Source organism: Phocoena sinus, chromosome 10, assembly GCF_008692025.1.
Source record: "Phocoena sinus isolate mPhoSin1 chromosome 10, mPhoSin1.pri, whole genome shotgun sequence".
In the NCBI taxonomy this organism is placed as follows: domain Eukaryota; kingdom Metazoa; phylum Chordata; class Mammalia; order Artiodactyla; family Phocoenidae; genus Phocoena; species Phocoena sinus.
In genome coordinates this window covers 45,598,618-45,618,373 of record NC_045772.1, presented here as the reverse complement: position 1 = coordinate 45,618,373, position 19,756 = coordinate 45,598,618, and the positions used below count along the sequence as shown (strand labels likewise).

The 19,756-nt window shown below is 41.4% G+C and overlaps 1 protein-coding gene across 1 annotated transcript in view; it reads left to right on the top strand.

The window, feature by feature from the left end:
• The first annotated feature begins 356 nt into the window (after positions 1 to 356).
• The window catches only part of TRHDE (thyrotropin releasing hormone degrading enzyme), a 404,965-nt gene continuing 385,565 nt past the window's right edge, over positions 357 to 19,756 (top strand). The window contains exons 1-2 of the mRNA XM_032647249.1: positions 357 to 1,175; positions 12,698 to 12,971. Of these exons, the coding sequence (XP_032503140.1) occupies positions 397 to 1,175; positions 12,698 to 12,971 (1,053 nt within the window). The 5' untranslated portion in view covers positions 357 to 396. The remainder of the gene's footprint in view (positions 1,176 to 12,697; positions 12,972 to 19,756) is intronic.

Genomic DNA, 19,756 nt, shown 5'->3' with positions numbered 1-19,756 from the left:
AAGTTGGGCGCGTCCCAGAGCTCGCCGCCCCGCGCCTCCGCTGCCCGTGTCCGGAGAGAGGCGGGGCTGATGGGAGGCGCCGAGGTTGCTGTCGCCTACGGCCAGAGCCCGTCTTAAAAGAAGCCGGGCCAGTCTACCCAGGGTCCCAGCTGGCGTCGCGCCCTCCGCCCGCGTGCGCTCTCTGATGCCTGAACTGGCTGTGGCCCGGGTGGGCCCCCCGCGGGAGGTGCCGGAGGGGGCGGGGGAGGAGCAGGAGGCGGTGTGATGGCCCTGGACGGCGAGCGGGGGGAACAAGAGGAGGAGAAGAAAAAGAAGAAGAAGAAAAAGAAGAGGAAGAAGAAGAAGGAGGAGGAGGCGGCGGGGGCTAAGAAGAGCAGCTCACCCTTCGCGGCCACGATGGGGGAGAACGACGCCGCGCTGCGGGCCGGCGGCAGGGGCCTCTCGGACCCGTGGGCGGACTCCATGGGGGTGCGACCCCGCACCACCGAGCGCCACATCACTGTGCACAGGCGGCTAGTGCTGGCCTTCGCCGTGTCCATCGTGGCGCTGCTCGCGGTCACCATGCTCGCGGTGCTGCTCAGCTTGCGCTTCGACGAGTGTGGGGCGAGCTTACCGCCCGGCGCCGACGGCGGCCCCGCCGGCTTCCCAGCGCGCGGCGGCAACGAAAGCCTTCCGGGTTCGGCCCGGCGCAACCACCATGCTGGCGGAGACTCCTCGCAGCCCGGGGCAGGCGGGGAAGCCAACCCTGAGACCCCATCCGCCCGGCCGCCGTCGGACGAGGAGCGGCAGCAGTGGCAGCCGTGGACTCAACTGCGCCTGTCGGGCCACCTCAAGCCTCTGCACTACAATCTGATGCTCACCGCCTTCATGGAGAACTTCACCTTCTCCGGCGAGGTCAACGTGGAGATCTCGTGCCGGAACGCCACTCGCTACGTCGTGCTGCACGCCTCCCGTGTGGCGGTCGAGAAGGTGCAGGTGGCCGAGGACCGGGTAGCCGGGGCGGTCCCGGTGGCCGGCTTTTTCCTCTACCCGCCAACCCAGGTCTTGGTGGTGGTGCTGAATAGGACTCTGGACGCGCAGAGGAATTACAATCTGAAGATCATCTACAACGCCTTGATCGAGAACGAGCTCCTGGGCTTCTTCCGCAGCTCCTACGTGCTCCACGGGGAGAGAAGGTAAGGAGGGAGGCGGTGCCCGGCACCGCCCCACCCAGCCAGGTTGTTTGAAACCGCCGGGCAGCCGGCCACCCAGGGACCGGGCTAGCTTCGGATACCCGGGAAGCGAGGGATGGGGGAAGGAAGCGAAGGAGAGGTACGGCCATCACCCAGAACTCTCGGGGTCTCCCAGGTGCCTGGGCTCTCCCTGCGGCCAACTCCACAAACTCACCAGTCTCACCAGTGCCAAATGCCACTCCTCCTCTAGTCTGGGACCCCCTGACCCATCAAAGTTCCTTAGCCAGCCTGGGGCACACAGCAACTTTTTTTTTTTTTTTAAAGGGTAGTATGTAATCTGAGCGACGTCGGACCAGGGTGACATCAAAAGCCTGCCTAGTTACTACCATCGAGGGAAAATTCGCGAGCTCCAGAGGCCAGGGCAGCAGCGCATCCCGGTTAGATGTCAGGACAGGGCAGGCAGGGCAAGATCCTCCCCTCCCCCACCATGCCCGTTTCTGGAAGCGCAGAGTATTGGATAGGCTCTGGCTCCATGAAGTTTTACAAAACTGGAAGTTGAGATTCTCGGCAGTAAGAGCCAGTCCCAGTGACAGAGTAAGGGGGCGGGGGTGGGCTGGTGGTGGTGCTGGCGGCTGCCATGGCCAGTGCCAGCGAGAAATGTTCTTGCCTGTGCTGCCAGCTCTCTCCTAACACAGAGTGACTCCAGTTTGTTCACGAGTTACTGCCTCTGGAAATGGCTCCAGCGGTGAAAGGGGGAAAGCTAACCGTCAGTCTCAAATGCCTTCTTAGTGAGTGCCTTTGATGGTTTTTAGATTTGGGCAGTATTCCGTTTCTTCTTCTATTTTTTTTTTTTTTTTTTTTTTTGTGAGGCTGTGGGGCTTTCCATCGCTTGTTTAGAGCTTAGACTTCAGAGTCCAACAGAACTGGGTTCAAATCTCAGCTGCAACTCTACTTGTGAAGGCTTGAGGAAGCTGATTAAGCTAAGTCACCAATTCCTGACAATAACAGCCTCTAGTGCTTAATGAGCATCCTGTATTAACTCAATCTCACAAAAACCCCATGAGATAGATGCTGTCAACACTCCCTATTGTACAGATGGGGAAATGGAGGCACCAAGAAGTCGAGTAACTTGTAATATCGTGAGCCAGCAAAGCAGGTTTTAGGCTCAGGCAGTTTGGCTGCAGAACCTATACTTTTAGTTTTAACTTGGAGAAATAATAATAATAATATCCACATAGGATTGTTGCAGGTGTCCATGAGTAAATGCATTGAAAAGCACTTAACTCTATACTTGGCACATAGAGTGCCCACTCATGTTATGAGTGTCCTGTGGTATAAGCTCTCAAGCATGTTGTTGAATGAATAAACAAGCGATTCTTGCTTTTTTGCCCTAGCCTATTGCATTTAAAATAACTTTGATTAATTAAATGGCTGTAGGGCCAGGGAATAACCAAAATGAACTTAAAAATGAAGTCAACAACCTTAGGAGTGGAGGCAGGTTGGAGATTAGTAATGATGCCACTGGCAGAGCCTCCCCTGTTCTCAAGAGAGTCTCACAACAGCAGAAAACTTGGGATCAGAGCAGTCCAGGGCTCCTGAGATCAGCAGGTTTGGCAGTGGAGAGCTGGGACTCAAACTTTGGTTTTCTGATCCCTGGACCAGGGCTCATGATGTCTGGAAGCTCTCAGAAGAAGCTGATATAGTATAAGAGGCTAGGGAAATTTCAGTGTGTTATAAGAGAACACAAAAGTGTTAGTAGTCCTGTGGTGTAGCCTCATCTAAATAAATTGTCCAATGCTTTAGTGGTTGTATGATAATTAAAAGTCTCCTATAAGTGAATGTATAAATTATTCACTTTCAAACTCCTAAGATCAGATGTGGATAATTTAAACCCCCTCCCACCACTTTCTCTGACATATTCTAAAGAATACAGATTAAAGGGATTAAAAAGAAAATCCACAATCATATCAAATTTGGGGGAAAAGCATAGAAGGCACATTTGCATGTTATGTCAAAATGTCAGTAGTGGGAGTTGCATATCATTACTGATAAATCTTGCTGTGGTGAAATAAATACTTCCAGAAAGTCCTGTTTTTTGAGCCATGCCAAAATATATTTGGTGGAACTGAGCTTGTTTTGGTCAGTGTTTTAAAATGAACAGGACTCTTAAAAAGACCAGATGTTCCCGCTTGACCCATAACTGATTTCTTGTACCCTAGTGCATATTTGTATTCAAACTCTCTCGTTCAGTTTTCCCCAAAGACGGTTGAGAGTTTAACCTAGTGCACCTGTGGCTAAACTCTGCATCCCAATAGTTGTGCAGGATTTGCTGTTTCTGGAGATACCAGGATGATTTTATTTCTAAACAGCCTTTTAGAGAAAGTACTTGTTCCTCTTTTTTCCCCTTCATTCCAAAAGGACATAAATGCAAACTCTAAATTTTCATTTGATTAGTGATTACGTATTTTGGTCTTTAGTTAGTCAGAATTTTTGCCAATTTATCAGATAATTTCTGGAAAGAAAATAAATATTTAATCTGACAATGGGGAGTCACAATGAGCAACCTGAAATATTTAAAAAGATCAATACTACCATTCAGTCTACCTTACTTAGTCTGTGTGGAAACAACTTGTTAATAATCAATCTGATTCTCTGACTCACTCCTCAGAGGTCTGAGAGATGTACTTTGGGTCAGGCAGGAAAATTAGACTTCACTATGTGCTGTATGCCTTTGACCCTTTGAAGGTTCCCTGGTTTTGTTCTACAGGGAAGACTTACCTCTCCTGGTTCCCATATTACAATAAATGTTGGAAGACAAGCTCCCGGTTAGAACTTAAGGCTTCTCCACTTGAGGCACATCTTTTATTCTCAGTTAATCATTTGGCTAAAGGGAAATTCACCACTTGTTGAATATTAAAAATAATTCTCTTAAATTTGAAATGCTTACACACAGCAGAGTAAATTACAGAGTAAATTACCTCTGTTAGGCAGAATATATACTCCCTTTTCCCTCAGGTAGGTGGGCAGCAGGCAGATGCGGAGGGTGTGTATTCATGCCATAATATCCTATAGTAGAATATGCCTGCTTAGAATTAGGCAAGGTCTTCATTTACCTGAAGTAATTGTCACTTTGGGGCAGCCAGATGGCGAGCATACCCATGTTCAAAGTAGGGTACCTTAATTTAGATCCAGATGGCCGGATTGAAAGAGGAAGTTTACCCAAAGTAAATGAACATTTTATTCACTTTCAGAAGGGAGACTGTTTTTCTGTGACAAACTTTGGGTCTGTGACATGCCACAGTGACAGAAGACAGGATGAAAAAAGGAGGTCTTTTTCTGTCAAGGGTTATTTAGAGAGAAACCATGATCTCCAAGTAAAATGAGAAGATAAAATTGTGGTTCTCAAAGAGAATTGCCAAAAACTCCTTTGCAAAAATCTTGTGGAGAGCATAGAGGATTTTATGGGTAGTCATTGATCATTTGTGGTATTAGCATACGTGGTTTGGTGCCTTGTACTTTTTCTGGAGTGAATTAATAATCATGGTATTTAATAAAAACAAGAAAACCACCATGTTGTTTTTATGTTGAAAGCAGCCCCATTTCTCCACTTACTCTGCTGAGGGGATACCTTTACATGAGCAAGTTGAAGTAAATGGCTTTTTGCCCCTCTAAAGAGGGCTCGGAACTGAAAAATCTGGGAGAATGGTTTGTTTCTTTGAAAACTTTTTATATGATTCCTTAATGGACTTAGCTCATTGTTTTCTTGTCACTGCACACATAACCATATGGCCAAACTGAGTCCAGTGTTGGATTTTGGTCACAATTCAAAATGCCACCAGTAAACTAAATCTAGAAATTTTGGGGGAAAGAAAGTTTTGACCATTTAATAATCACTTATTCAGGGAGGAAAATCCATACAGTTGGTGTTTGTCTTGCTGTGCTTTTGATCACCTTGGATAGTAATAGAGTATACCTTATTTCTGAAAGAGTTAAGTTAATTTGCCTGTGTTTTTATTTATTCAGAACAACTCTAAACAGGGCCTATATGCTCTGGATCTCTTTCAAGCAAAGATAGACCTGTGACTGGTTTCCCTGTGTTGGATTTACATAACATATTTATTTCCTAAAATCAGTTTTTGCCACTGTGTATGTGGTTGGGCTTGAGACAACAGTACAGGGCAACAGTTTAGGTTTGCTTGAGGATGATTGATGACATTTGATGATGACATAAAGATATTTGTCTCTTTAAGAATAAGACTCACTTCTTTAAGCATGGCTGTAAAGAATGGTATAAAAAGAGTGAAGAAGAAATAGTCTACCTTTAACGCATAAGTGTTTGACAGTCTGTAAAGAAGGGCATCCCTCTGTAGCCCCAGGCTTATCCTCCTACCCACCAGCCATGATCATCACCTTATCGTCCTTTTAATTCTTTGTGTGTCCTTTATACCCTTTCAAACTTACAGTAGTGGCTGGGTTCTTCCAGAGTTTCTCAAAGACCCATGCAATCCTGCTTTTTGCCACTAGAGAGTGGCTGCTCTCTCCAACAGAATTTTGCTACATAGGATTTGAGAGAATATAAAGATGCAAAACACTTCTTGCCCATCCCAGTTCTTTGGACAATCTGAAATGATTCACAGACAGGCACAGCTGGATGCTGGTGAGTGGGCTGTGAGAGTGAAATAAGACTGACAAGATCTTACTGAGTGGGGCTGAATTGAGGTGGAGGGTCCCAGGCTCCTCACTCCTGCCCTCCTTGCCTCCAGGTGTGCCTTTTCAGTCTCTGAATAAACAAGGGGCCCCAGGGTTTAAGGAGCTCTGGCGGCAACAGTTGTGCAGGGACAGGGGAGAATGGATTCCTCCCAGTGCAGACCTGTGTTGATTTGCTGGGTGAAGTTTTAGTTTAAGTATTCGGATGTTTCCTCATGACTACACACTCAAAAAAAAAGAATCATAGGATGGAAAAAGAATGAAGTTGTAAAATTGCCACTGTTGGTTACTTTTTATCTCTTTAAGAATAAGTGAGCCACTTTTAGTTGTGTTGCTGGGTGGAAAGGTGTGTGTGTATGTTCAGGGACTCTGGAACCAGACTGCCTCGATTTCTGTCTTGACTCTGCTATTTATTAGCTTTATGACCTTGGCCAAGTTTCCTAAATGTTCTGCGTCTGGTATTCTTATCTGGAAAATGAGGATAATGATATCCTCTTTCATGGGGTTATTTGTGAGGATTACATGAGTAAAGTAATAAAGCACTTAGAATGGTGTCTGACAACTAGTAAGCACGTTTGTGGGTATGAAATACGATTGTACTATTACATGACTGGACATCTACCCTTAGAGCTGGTACAAGGTCATTTAGGCTCAATGTTTTTGCCTTAGGTTTCCCCTTACTAGCAAGACAGTGGGAAATGGTCACTGTGGACATCCCTTCCACTGCTGTTTGTTTTGCCCCCCTAAGCAGAGTTCAAAAGATGGGGGAGAGGAAGCGGCAGAGCCCTTCCACAGTGAAGAAGGGAGAGAAGAGAAAGGCTGTGGTATTTCACAGCTAGAGAAGCTCCATGCTTGGTCCAGACACTGAGATGGAGAGGATTGAGGGAGTGGGAAGAGTGTGTGAAACAAAAGGAACTCACAACTCTGATTATGGCCCTGCTCTCTGTCAGCAAACCAGCTACCAAAGGGTCAGGAGGGTGCCTTCCTTGTCACTGGAAGCTAGTACAGGAAAAGAAAAGCTCCAAGTACCAAGGGAAAGGCACATCAGTTGTTAGATACTGTTTTCAAGACTTTGTGAGTTCTACCAGTAGTAGTACTTTATAATACTTACATAATACTTTTTCTCTTTCCACTATTAAAGAAATGAATCGCAGACACTAGTTTATTTATTCTTATGAAAACCTAATATTATGGCACAAGAAAGTAATTTTAGTGCATTCGTAATACTCTTCATCAATGGTGTTCAAGTACTCAGTGCTCATTTTCGATAACAGTATTTAGTGTATAAAAATGAAAACAATTATGAATTTTATGCTCTGTTTTTATAACACGATTATTCACATGTGCACCACTTCCTACATACATTTTGCTGGCATTATTGCATTATGTTTTTAGTTTACTAGAATGGTTATTTAAAAAACAATAGACTACGTGCTTGCTTATAGCACTGAATATTCAGCAGGAACACTTCTCTTCTGAAATGGCAGAGTTTTACTGACTCACTGAAGTACATAAAAACACAGAGTCTAAACAACGACCCATTTTGGCTTAAAATGTTTTGTCATTGAGTAATAATTTGCATTTTGATTAACAACCTTAACTTTAAATGGGACGTGTAACTTCCATGATCCTGTAACTTTGTTCAGTTCCTGGAAACAGTTGAATAGTAGCTGGATGATCCACTGGATCACTTCTTTCGATCTTGGGAGTTTTTATTACCAATTTTAAACTATTGCAACCGTAGGCAAATTGCAGTTGCGATAGAAGCAAGTTCAAAGAGCATTTTTCACTGTGCTGTATGTGTGGTCTGCATAGATGTGGTCAAAATGGAAACTTCTCAAAAACGCCTTGCCATTTTTGAGGTTCTCTTGGTTTTGGTGGGCTCCGCAATGAAACATGAATCAATCTGAATACTAGCAGTGTTATGCAAATGTTTGTTTCTTCTGCATATTTTAACCTGATGAAAAGGCAAACTGAAAATAATGGAACAGAAATTGTATCATATACTGTAATTTGTTGGCAATATCAACCAACGTTAATGCATTACTTCTGCTGAATCTTATAATGACTTGACACAAGTAGCTTGCCTAGTTGAACTTCCGCAGAAATAAGAAGAAATCAATTCTCTGTATCCTTAAGAGGCAACATAGAGCTTTAAGCTCTACTTCTTAGCTCAACCAAAATGTCAAATAGACAAGTTGTTAAGAAATCAAGTAATTTATTTTAGATGGAAGAGCATTAAAATACATGTATATTATTCATATTTTTCTAGTTATGCTAAAGTGACATTCTTGGAATAACACTTCCAGGATGTCACTTTTGGAGGTGGAATGTTTTTATGATAATAGAGGGATTCCTTAAAAGATACAAATGATTTTGTTTGAGAAAAAGCAGGAGAAAAGTAGACAACAAAATGCTCTTCCCCATTACCTTCAGCCTCCTGTTTTATTTTATTTCTTGCTGTATTTACATAGGTATTTCACATCCTTATTCTATATTAAAATGTTCTCTATTTTGAATTAATTTTTTGTATTTTTTTCTACCTGGTGTACTGCTACCACCTCAAACTCCACCTGAAATTTGCTCAGAAACCAAACTTATTATTTTCTGCTCCGAATCCCTTTCGCTAGAGGTCTCTGGCGTTTCTACTAATGGTAAGCAGGAAAGCAGTCTCACTTCCGCCGGTTGAAGGCAACCCTAAAATATACGCAGCGAAGACAAGATTATGTTTCTGAAATCCAACAGACACTGTTGCCTGTTGGGGACACTGAGCCTGAAACTGGCTCTCTTTGTTAGAAAAGAGACTATCAAGGGTGAGAGAGGTAGGTGTTCGAGGTAGACGGCAACACTGGGCTCTGAGAAAATCGGAACCTGGAAGAGAGCAGACAGGGTGCGAACTTCATAAGTGAAGCAAAACTTTTTTAAAGGTTTATTTCTGTGCTACCAGTAGTCAATTGGCTCACTTCTCCAATGTGTCTGTGACCCATACTACCCAGGAATTTACGCTTCCTCCTCCATAAAGCCTTCCTTCAGTTCTTAAGACTGGTGGTTCTCAGCGGGGTCAGTTCTGCCTCCCAGGGGACATCTGCAATGTCCGGAGACGTTTCAGTTGTCACAACGGGAGAGAGGGGGTGCTACTGGCATCTAGTGGTAGAAGCCAGGGATGCCGCTAAGCACAAGATGGCCCCGACAAAGGATAGTTATCCACCCTCGTTATGTCAGTAGTGTCGAGAATTCTACCACTGAATCACCAATACTTAACATTAAAAAAAAAAAAGTCAGTAGTGCCAAGGTTGATAAACCTTGCTTTGGAAGATGTAATTTCTTCATGCATTTTCCTTCGTTGTCATGGCTTTTTGTACGATACCCGTTTAGGCATATGTTTTATTTATTTTATTGGAGTATAAACTCTTTGAGGGAAGGAAGCACATCTATTTATCATTTTCTCTGCAAGCGTTGAACACTCAAAAATGGTGACTAAGAAAAGCAAATGCGTTATAATAGATCTTGTAGCAAAAAGCCATTTAGCAGTAACGTAATTTAATATTTTAAAAACATCTCATCAAATTCAGGGAATCTTTTATTTTAAATTTTTATTCAGTTATAGGATCTCAAGCTTGGAAAAGACCCTAAGTGTAATCTAGTCTAACTGCTCTTGTTTCCAAGGGGCTTGTTTTGATTTGCTAAATACTGAATTGAAATTCAATTGCAGTCGTCCTCAGGTGCCAGACTGTGAAATTGGTATTTCCTCATTTAGACATTATCAAATATATGTGGCCCTCAGTGCATAGATATATACTGTGTGTAGGAATTCATTAAGAATATTAATTGCAGGAAAAGTCACTAGATGATCTTTATAGTTCCTTTCAACTCTGAGAATCAGCTATTTAAATTGCTAGCCTTACTGACATATTTACTTACTATATGAGGCAAAAAGAGACTTGAGTACAGCATGATTCTTCTGCATAAATATTTGGCTTATTAATTTCTCATTAGCCCAGAGGTATTTAGATCTTCTACATCTGATAAATTCCTACCCTTTAATTACTTAATACCAAAGACGCCTTTGATTTTTTACTTAATGACTCATACATTCTAAGTACAGCCTCTCTGTTGAACTCTTGCAGAACTTTCCCCTAGTATTATTAGTTGTGTCTTATGTATTATATATATTTCCCTTTTCAGGTAGATTGCAAAGGCCTCAAGGACAAAAATGGTTATATCTTTAAAAAAAAAAATCCTACCACACACCTAATAGAGTGAAAATCACACATAGCAGACAATATCTATTTGCTCAGTGACTGGGATTGGATTTCTCAGGTACTTGAAAGTTAAAAGGGAACACTTTTCCTCATATATTAAATTCCATAGGTATCTTTTAAATAGCCTCAGTAAAGAAATATAAAGCTCAGTGGACATTTTAATAAGAAAGATAAGATTCAAGCACATATGTAAGACAAAAGCACGTGCAAATTGTAAATGGGTGCATCTTAATTAAAAGTTACTGACACTCCGTTAAGCAAGAACTATATTACTATCAGTAGAAAATAGGAAAAATATTACCAAGATGCTGGCAAGTTTGGAAAGAAGAACCTTTATTACCAATAGTCAAATTAAAACATTGTTTGTAAATTATGGCTAAAGATTAATTTTACTGTCTTTGAAATAAAATTACCTTTTACTCATACACAGAAAATGTGAATTCTAGACCCAGCTTTGCGCTAATTTCCTGTGTAACTTTGGAGAAATCACTTAACCCTACTGGAACTACTTTTTCATTTTAGGAATTTATGAGAGCTGGACAATTTGTTTCTAAGATTGCTTCCAACTTTAACCTTATATTTTTCTGAAGATTTATAGTTAAAACTTCTTTCCTATACATTACCCCATTTTATCATCTCGACAGTTTTGTAAGGGAGGCCTAGAAAATATTATTGTCCTTCTACTAATGAAAAAATAGACTCAGGTAGTTAAGTGATTTATCCAATCCTGGTATGCAGCAGCCCAGTACTATTTCAAGATAATTCTCAATTCCCCTCTCTCAGAACAAATATACAATTAATCTTGAAAATGTCTTATTTTTCTCTGTTTCAAAACTAAACTTTTAAAAAGCAAGCCCTCAATAATGCACGTAAGCTTCATAATTTTAAAAAAGTATAAACATTTACATTTCATGGTTTGAGCCAGGGATAGCCGGTAAGATTCAATACACATGTCAACACCTACTGATTGGTAGTAACTGCCTGAAGTGCTGTGCTGAGAATAATTTTAAGGCCAAGTTTTGGCTCAGTGGGAAAGTGTGCCATGTGAGATTAACCATGAACACTGTGGATGATGGAGAGGGGAGGGGTGGCAGAACTACTATGGGGGAAAGAGCCTTTTAAAGAAATGACTTGTAGCACTCAGTAATGTTTTATGAAGGGTCTGTTATTGACTTATGTCCAGTTTTAACTAGTATCATTTTAAAAGTTTAATTTATGTCATGAATGTTTTCATAAATAGTGGCCCCATTTTTTTTTTTTTTTTTTTTTTTTTTTTAATGCGTTACGCGGGCCTCTCACCGCTGTGGCCTCTCCCGTTGCGGAGGACAGGCTCCGGACGCGCAGGCTCAGCGGCCATGGCTCACGGGCCCAGCCGCTCCGCGGCACGTGGGATCCTCCCAGACCGGGGCACGAACCCGCGTCCCCTGCATCGGCAGGCGGACTCTCAACCACTGCGCCACCAGGGAAGCCCGGCCCCATTTTTAAGTTAAAAGTGTGTCCTTCTTCAAGTACTTAGTTTGAGTGTTTTGATTTGTAACCATAACAGTGAAAGAATGTAGAGGGTGCTTCTGGAGTTTTAATGAGATGCAACTTTGCAGCTTGATCTGAAAACTTGAGGGCATTAAATATTTTATATATATATGTGCACACATTGATGTATTTATTATATAGATATTTATTAGTTAATTTACTTTATTATATTAACATATAATAACATATAATTTATATAGTAACTATACATCATGGGTGGTAAAAACCAATGGTATCTGGATTATTCTATGTAAATGTATATTATAGCACTCCAAGAAAGGTTGAAGATATTGTGAATCAGTGGCTGCTGCTTATTAACTGCCTTCTGGGTGCTGTTCATCTATTCACAGTGATAGGTGCTTTACATCCCCTTTTCCATTCTACTAAGCTTTACAATGCTTTTTAAGTTAGGCATGATTATTTCCTTTTAAGCAATGAACATGTACACCTTAGGGAAATTTAGTAATCATCCAAGATGATTCGGCTAAGAAATGTTGTGGAGCCAGAATGCAGACCAAGTTTTGTCAGATTTCAAAATGCTTTTCCTTAACAAAATCAGGCCATTTGAGACTGAGATTTGAGGACATAGATGTTTCTCAGTGATGGTCTATGCCCTACTTGTATCTGATGACAAGTTTTGGATTTTGATTTCGTTGTCTTTACTGGTTGTACAGTTTCGGAGAGGAGACTGAGGCATACCAAAAATGAGAGCCATTATTTTCCAGTACTTGCCAATATGATGATGAGTTGTTTTTCTGTAAAGTGTAATATTTTGTCTAATAAGCATGGCTCTGGGTTTAGAGAATTTCCTTTAGTTGAGACAAAAGTTCCCTGAAGAATTTTCATTGTTGGGGAAATATGTATGAAGTATGCTTCCATGCTATTCATGCACTTAAGTTTGATTCAGAAAAAAACTGTCTTGTAATTTTGCTAAAGCATATTATTTTATAAGCAGAAGCATATAAAGTGGTTATAACTTAACTCAAGTCACAAATGTAATTGAGAATGTCATTTTCTTTTTTCCAGGTTCCTTGGCGTTACTCAGTTTTCGCCTACACATGCCAGAAAGGCATTTCCTTGTTTTGATGAGCCAATCTACAAGGCTACTTTCAAAATCAGCATCAAGCATCAAGCAACCTATTTATCTTTATCCAATATGCCGGTGGAAACTTCCGTGTTTGAGGAAGATGGATGGGTTACGGATCACTTTTCACAGACCCCTCTCATGTCCACGTATTATTTAGCCTGGGCAATTTGCAACTTCACATACAGAGAAACTACCACCAAGACCGGGGTTGTAGTAAGTATTTCAAGCTTAATGTTGTTTCTGGATAATGTACACTGATTTCTGGATTAACAATGAATCATTTCTATTCTCTTCACAACTTACATAGCTGAATTCCTTCCTTAATCCTTGGAAGGAAAATTATCTTCCTGGTTTCAGAGTCAGAGAGGAGCTTCTCTTCTATACTCAGCCCTCTTATTACTTTAATCACCTCCCCACCCCTGCCATTCCTGTCGTTCTTCATCGCCTGAGTATCTCTGGAACAACTATTGTCTGTTATGGGAAATTGCCTCTTTTTATTTACATGATGGTAAAGCTTCTTTTTACTGTAAAATATTTCAAATATACAGAAAATGTGGAGAATAATATAATAAACTTCTACTAGCCAGCTCTATAGAATCTAAACATTTTACCATCTTTGCTTCAGTCTAATTTGTTTTTTGAGAAAGTAAAGCATATTGGATAGAGTTGAAGCCCTCTTTGGACACCTGCCTGATCTCATTGCCTTGCTTCCTACCTCCTGCCTTGCCCTGAATTTGGATTTTGCCATTTCCATGCACCTTATCACACAATTATTAAGTATATTATTAATTATTAAGTATAAATCTATTTACAATACATTCCATGCTTTAAAATTTCATATAAGTGGTTTTATATTATAGATATCATTCTGCAACTTTATTTTATTTTTTGCTTAAAATTTTGTTTTTGTGGTTTATCTGAATAGAATGGTTGAGTGAATATATCAAAATTTGTCATCCTCCTATAAATGAACATTTTAATTTTTTTCTGATTTTCATTGATTAACAACAATGCTCAGTGAACATTTTTGTACATAAGTTCTTCTGCCAGTGTGCTAGAATTTCTGTAAGGTACAAAGCTTCTTTTAGCCCATAGTATGCAAGTGTATAGAAATATGTACTTAGAGAAGGGTGATATAAGGGAAGCCTAGAGAATTCACTCTCTGTATTAAATTTATAACAAGAATCAGTTGGATTCTTTAGGATCATTAACATTTATAACAGCATGGTGTTCTAGGCACTTTTTACATGTTACTGTATTGCGTTAGATTAAGTCAGGTCATGCCTCTTAAGAACTTTCTCCTCATTTCAATGGCCTACACAATAAATATGCATTTATTTAAATTTTCATGTCAATCCTAAAGCAAGGTATTATAATTCCATTTTTCCAAGTGAATAAAGTAAATTTAGATTTAAAGAGATGAAGTAACTTTACCAGAGTAAAAAGTAAGCAAGTGGTAGGGCTGCAAGAAAAACTTCTATTGGTCTGATCCCAAATTTGGGACTCTACCCACCCTGCCCCCCTCCCCATGCCCTAGGAGCTCTGTTTCACCATTTCACCCGTGTGTCGATATGAGAATTCAGGTAATGATTCTGTCCATCCGGTGGCCATCATATTTGGTGTTGCTCAAACATAACAGAAGAAGTGTACAGAAATCTATATTCTTATTTTGTAGGAAGTTCATAGCTCCATAACAGCCTAAATATTGAATAATGGGTTTGGCTAAATAAATTTTTCTCACCGTTACTTTCAGTTTACATCACTGTGGAACCCATTTAAAAAATAAAATCTGCCTGCATACAAAATTAATGCCATTATTAAAGAACTGTGTATAGTGAATTAATCTACATAATCATTAAAACAGTACCTTACATGCTGGCTGTAGAAGGCTAGAAAAAAGATATTTTACTCTTTTGGACTTCTTATTTGGTATGTTGAATTCCTCTGATGTTTGTTGATGTCTCCTGTGGATACTTCAAGGCTATACATGTTGGACCATACACAGAAAATGACATATCATTCCCTTATACATCTTCAAAAGTTGATGACTGACTACTTGATGTGGGTCTGTTAGGAGCATAGGGTACATTGGAAGTGTTTTTCCTAGTATGATTTCTTTAAAATATCCTAAAACTATTCTCAGCTATATACAATTATGCTTGTTGCTAAGTGATCCATATTTAAAACCAGGACACACCCTAATTATTTAGATGTGACTTTTATTAGAGTTAAGAATTCAAGAATTCAAGTAATTAGTAAACATTAAAAAATTCCTACTTATTTTTATGTGGAAAATATAAAACATGCTACCAGAGAACATTGGAAGGTCAACTGAAATAAAAATTTGCTCTACAATCTAAAAATACTAAGCATAGTAAAAAGGAGAATAAAATTGCTGTTGGGAACCCTTGTTTATCAACTGTGGAACTAAAGTATAAAACCTGGTTTTCTGGAGAGACCTTCAAGATGGCAGAGGAGTAAGACGCGGAGATCACCTACCTCCCCACAAATACATCAGAAATACATCTACATGTGGAACAGCTCCTACAGAACACCGACTGAACGCTGGCAGAAGACCTCAGACTTCCCAAAAGGCAAGAAACTCCCCTCGTACCTGGGTAGGGCAAAAAAAAAAAAAAGGAAAAACAGAGACAAAAGAATAGGGACGGGACCTGCACCTCTGGGAGGGAGCTGTGAAGGAGGAAAGGTTTCCACACACTGGGAATCCCCTTCTTGGGCGGAGACGGGGGGTGGCGGAGGGGGGAAGCTTTGGAGCCACGGAGGTGAGTGCAGCGACAGGGGTGCAGAGGGCAAAGCAGAGAGATTCCCACACAGAGGATCGGTGCCGACCAGCACTCACCAGCCTGAGAGGCTTGTCTGTTCACCCACCTGGACGGGTGGGAGCTGGGAGCTGAGGCTCGGGCTTCGGAAGTCAGATCCCAGGGAGAGGACCGGGGTTGGCTGCGTGAACACAGCCCGAAGGGGGCTAGTATGCCACAGCTAGCCGGGAGGGAGTCCGGGAAAAAGTCTGGACCTGCCTAAGAGGCAAGAGACCATTGTTTCAGGATGCGTGAGGAGAGGGGATTCAGAGCACCACCTAAACGAGCTCCAGAGACGGGCGCAAGCCACAGCTATCAGCACAGACCCCAGAGACGGGCATGAGATGCTAAGGCTGCTGCTTCAGCCACCAAGAAGCCTGTGTGCAAGCACAGGTCACTATCCACACCTCCCGTCCTGGGGGCCTGTGCAGCCCGCCACTGCCAGGGTCCCATGATCCAGGGACAACTTCCCCCGGAGAATGCATGGGACCTCAGGCTGTTGCAATGTCATGCTGGCCTCTGCCGCTACAGGCTCGCCCCGCATTCTGTACCCCTTCCTCCTCCCAGCCTGAGTGAGCCGGAGCCCCCAATCAGCTGCTTCTTTAACCCCGTACTGTCTGAGGGAAGAACAGATGCCCTTAGGCGACCTACATGCAGAGGCAAGGCCAAATCCAAAGCTGAAACCCAGGAGCTGTGCGACCAAACAAGAGAAAGGGAAATGTCTTCCAGCAGCCTCAGGAGTAGTGGATTAAAGCTCCACAATCAATTTGATGTGCCCTGCAGCTGTGGAATACCTGAATAGACAACGAATCGTCCCAAAATTGAGGCGGTGGACTTTGGGAGCAACTGTTGACTTGGGGTTAGCTTTCTGCATCTAATTTGTTTCTGGTTTTATGTTTATCTTAGTTTAATATTTAGAGTTTACTATCATAGGTAGATTTGTTTATTGATTTGGTTGCTCTCTTCCTTTTTTAAAAAAATATATATAGATATATATATTTTTTCCTTTTTCTCTTTTTGTGAGTGTGTATGTGTGTGCTTCTTTGTGTGATTTTTGTCTGTATAGCTTCGCTTTTTTTTTTTTTTTTGTGGTACATGGGCCTCTCGCTGCTGTAGCCTCTCCTGTTGCGGAGCACAGGCTCTGGATGCACAGGCTCCAGATGCGCAGGCTCAGCGGCCATGGCTCATGGGCCCAGCCACTCCGCGGCACGTGGGATCTTCCCAGACCAGGGCACGAACCCGTGTCCCCTATATCGGCAGGTGGACTCTCAACCATTGCGCCACCAGGGAAGCCCTGTATAGCTTTGCTTTTACTATTTGTCCTAGTGCTCTGTCTTTCCATTTCTTCTTTCTTTCTTTTCTTTTATTACGTTTTACTTTTTTTTATTTTTAATAATTTTTTAAATTTAATAACTTTATATTATTTTATTTACTTTTCTTTCTTTCTTTCTTTTTTTCTCCCTTTTCTTCTGAGCCATGTGGCTTACAGGATCTTGGTGCTCCAGCTGGGTGTCAGGCCTGTGCCTCTGAGGTGGGAGAGCTGAGTTCAGGACATTGGTCCACCAGAGACCTCCTGGCTCCATATAATATCAAACAGCGAAAGCTCTCCCAGAGGTCTCCATCTCAACGCTAAGACCCAGCTCCACTCAATGACCAGCAAGCTAGAGTGCTGGACACCCTATGCCAAACAACTAGAAAGACAGGAACACAACCCCACCCATTAGCAGTGAGGCTGCTGAAGATCATAATGAGGTCACAGACTCCCCAAAACACACCACCGGCCGTGGTCCTTCCCACCAGAAAGACAAGATCCAGCCTCATCCACCAAAACACAGGCACCAGTCCCCTCCACAAGGAAGCTTACACAACCTACTGAACCAACCTTAGCCACTGGGGGCAGACACCAAAAACAATGGGAGCTATGAACCTGCAGCCTGCAAAAAGGAGACCCCAAACACAGTAAGTTAAGCAAAATGAGAAGACAGAGAAACAAACAGCAGATGAAGGAGCAAGGCAATGACCCACCAGACCAAACAAATGAAAAGGAAGTAGGCAGTCTACCTGAAAAATAATTCAGAGTAATGAGAGTAAAGATGATCCAAAATCTTGGAAATAGAATGGAGAAAGTACAAGAAAAGTTTAACAAGGACCGAGAAGAACTAAAGAGCAAACAAACAATGATGAAGAACACAGCAAATGAAATTAAAAGTTCTCTGGAAGGAATCAATAGCAGAATAACTGAGGCAGAATAACGGAAAAGTGACCTGGAGGATAAAATAATGGAAATAACTACAGCAGAACAGAATAAAGAAAGAAGAATGAAAAGAATTGAGGACAGTCTCAGAGACCTCTGGGACAACATTAAACGCACCAACATTTGAATTATAGGGGTCCCAGAAGAAGGAGAGAAAAAGAAAGGGTCTGAGAAAATATTATAAGAGATTATAGTTGAAAACTTCCCTAATTTGGGAAAGGAAATAGTCAATTCAGTCCAGGAAGCACAGAGAATCCCATACAGGATAAATCCAAGGAGAAACATGCCAAGACACATATTAATCAAACTATCAAAAATTAAAGACAAAGAAAAAATATTAAAAGCAGCAAAGGAAAAACAACAAATAATATACAAGGGAATCCCCATAAGGCTAACAACTGATATTTCAGCAGAAACTCTGCAAGCTAGAAGGGAATGGCAGGACATATTGTAAGTGATGAAAGGGAAAAACCTACAACCAAGATTACTCTACCCAGCAAGGATCTCATTCAGATTTGATGGAGAAATTAAAACGTTTACAGACAAGCAAAAGCTAAGAGAATTCAGCACCACCAAACCAGCTTTACAACAAATGCTAAAGGAACTTCTCTAGGCAGTAAACACAAGAGAAGGAAAAGACCTACAATAACAAACCCAAAACAATTAAGAAGATGGTAATAGGAACATACATATTGACAATTACCTTAAATGTAAAAGGATTAAATGCTCCAACCAAAAGACACAGACTGGCTAAATGGATACAAAAACAAGACCTATATATATGCTGTCTACAAGAGACCCACTTCAGACCTAGGAACACAAACAGACTGAAAGTGAGGGGATGGAAAAAGATATTCCATGCAAATGGAAATCTAAAGAAAGCTGGAGTAGGAATTCTCATATCAGACAAAATAGACTTTAAAATAAAGTTTGCCTCATATGATCATCTCAGTAGATACAGAGAAAGCTTTCAACAAAATTCAGCACCATTTATGATAAAAACGCTCCAGAAAGCAGGCATAGAGGGAACTTACCTCAACATAATAAAGGCCATATATGACAAACCCATAGCCAACATTGTTCTCAATGGTGGAAAACTGAAACCATTTCCACTAAGATCAGGAACAAGACAAGGTTCTCCACTCTAACCAGTATTATTCAACATAGTTTTGGAAGTTTTGGTCACAGCAATCACAGAAGAAAAAGAAATAAAAGGAATCCAAATCAGAAAAGAAGAAGTAAAGCTGTCACTGTTTGCAGATGACATGATACTATACATAGAGAATCTAAAGATGCTACCAGAAAACTACTAGAGCTAATCAATGAATTTGGTAAAGTAGCAGGATACAAAATTAATGCACAGAAATCTCTAGTATTCCTATACACTAATGATGAAGCATCTGAAGCATCTGAGCTGGGAAGGCTTGTCCCACTGGGAGTGACTTGACAGCTCGGGGCCAGAATCATCTGGGGGCAATCTTTACTAACTGTGTTTACTTGTTGTTGGCTGTTGCCTGGGCCCTCATTTGGGGCTTTTATCTAGAGCATCTATGAATGGTCTCCCTATGTGGCCTGAGCTTCTTTGCAGCCTAATGTTTGTCAGCCTTGTTACTGGTGATTCAGTCCTCCAAAGGTGAGTGTACCGAGAGATGCACACTGCCTGTTCATTCCATTATAAATGGTTGTATAGAATGTATTAGTCACCATCTTTTTTTCCCTCTCTTCCTTTTAGCAAGGCAGAGGCTGTATTATCCTTTCAGACCTAGCCTAAGAAGTTAACAGTGTCACTCTTGATGCATTTTGTTACTTGCAAACTTAGATTGGTCCGGATTCTAGTGGAGGGGACATAGTCCCCATCTTTCAATGGGAATAGTGTCAAAGAATTTGAAGGCTCATTGGAAAAAATCAGTTGTTATAAGTATTAC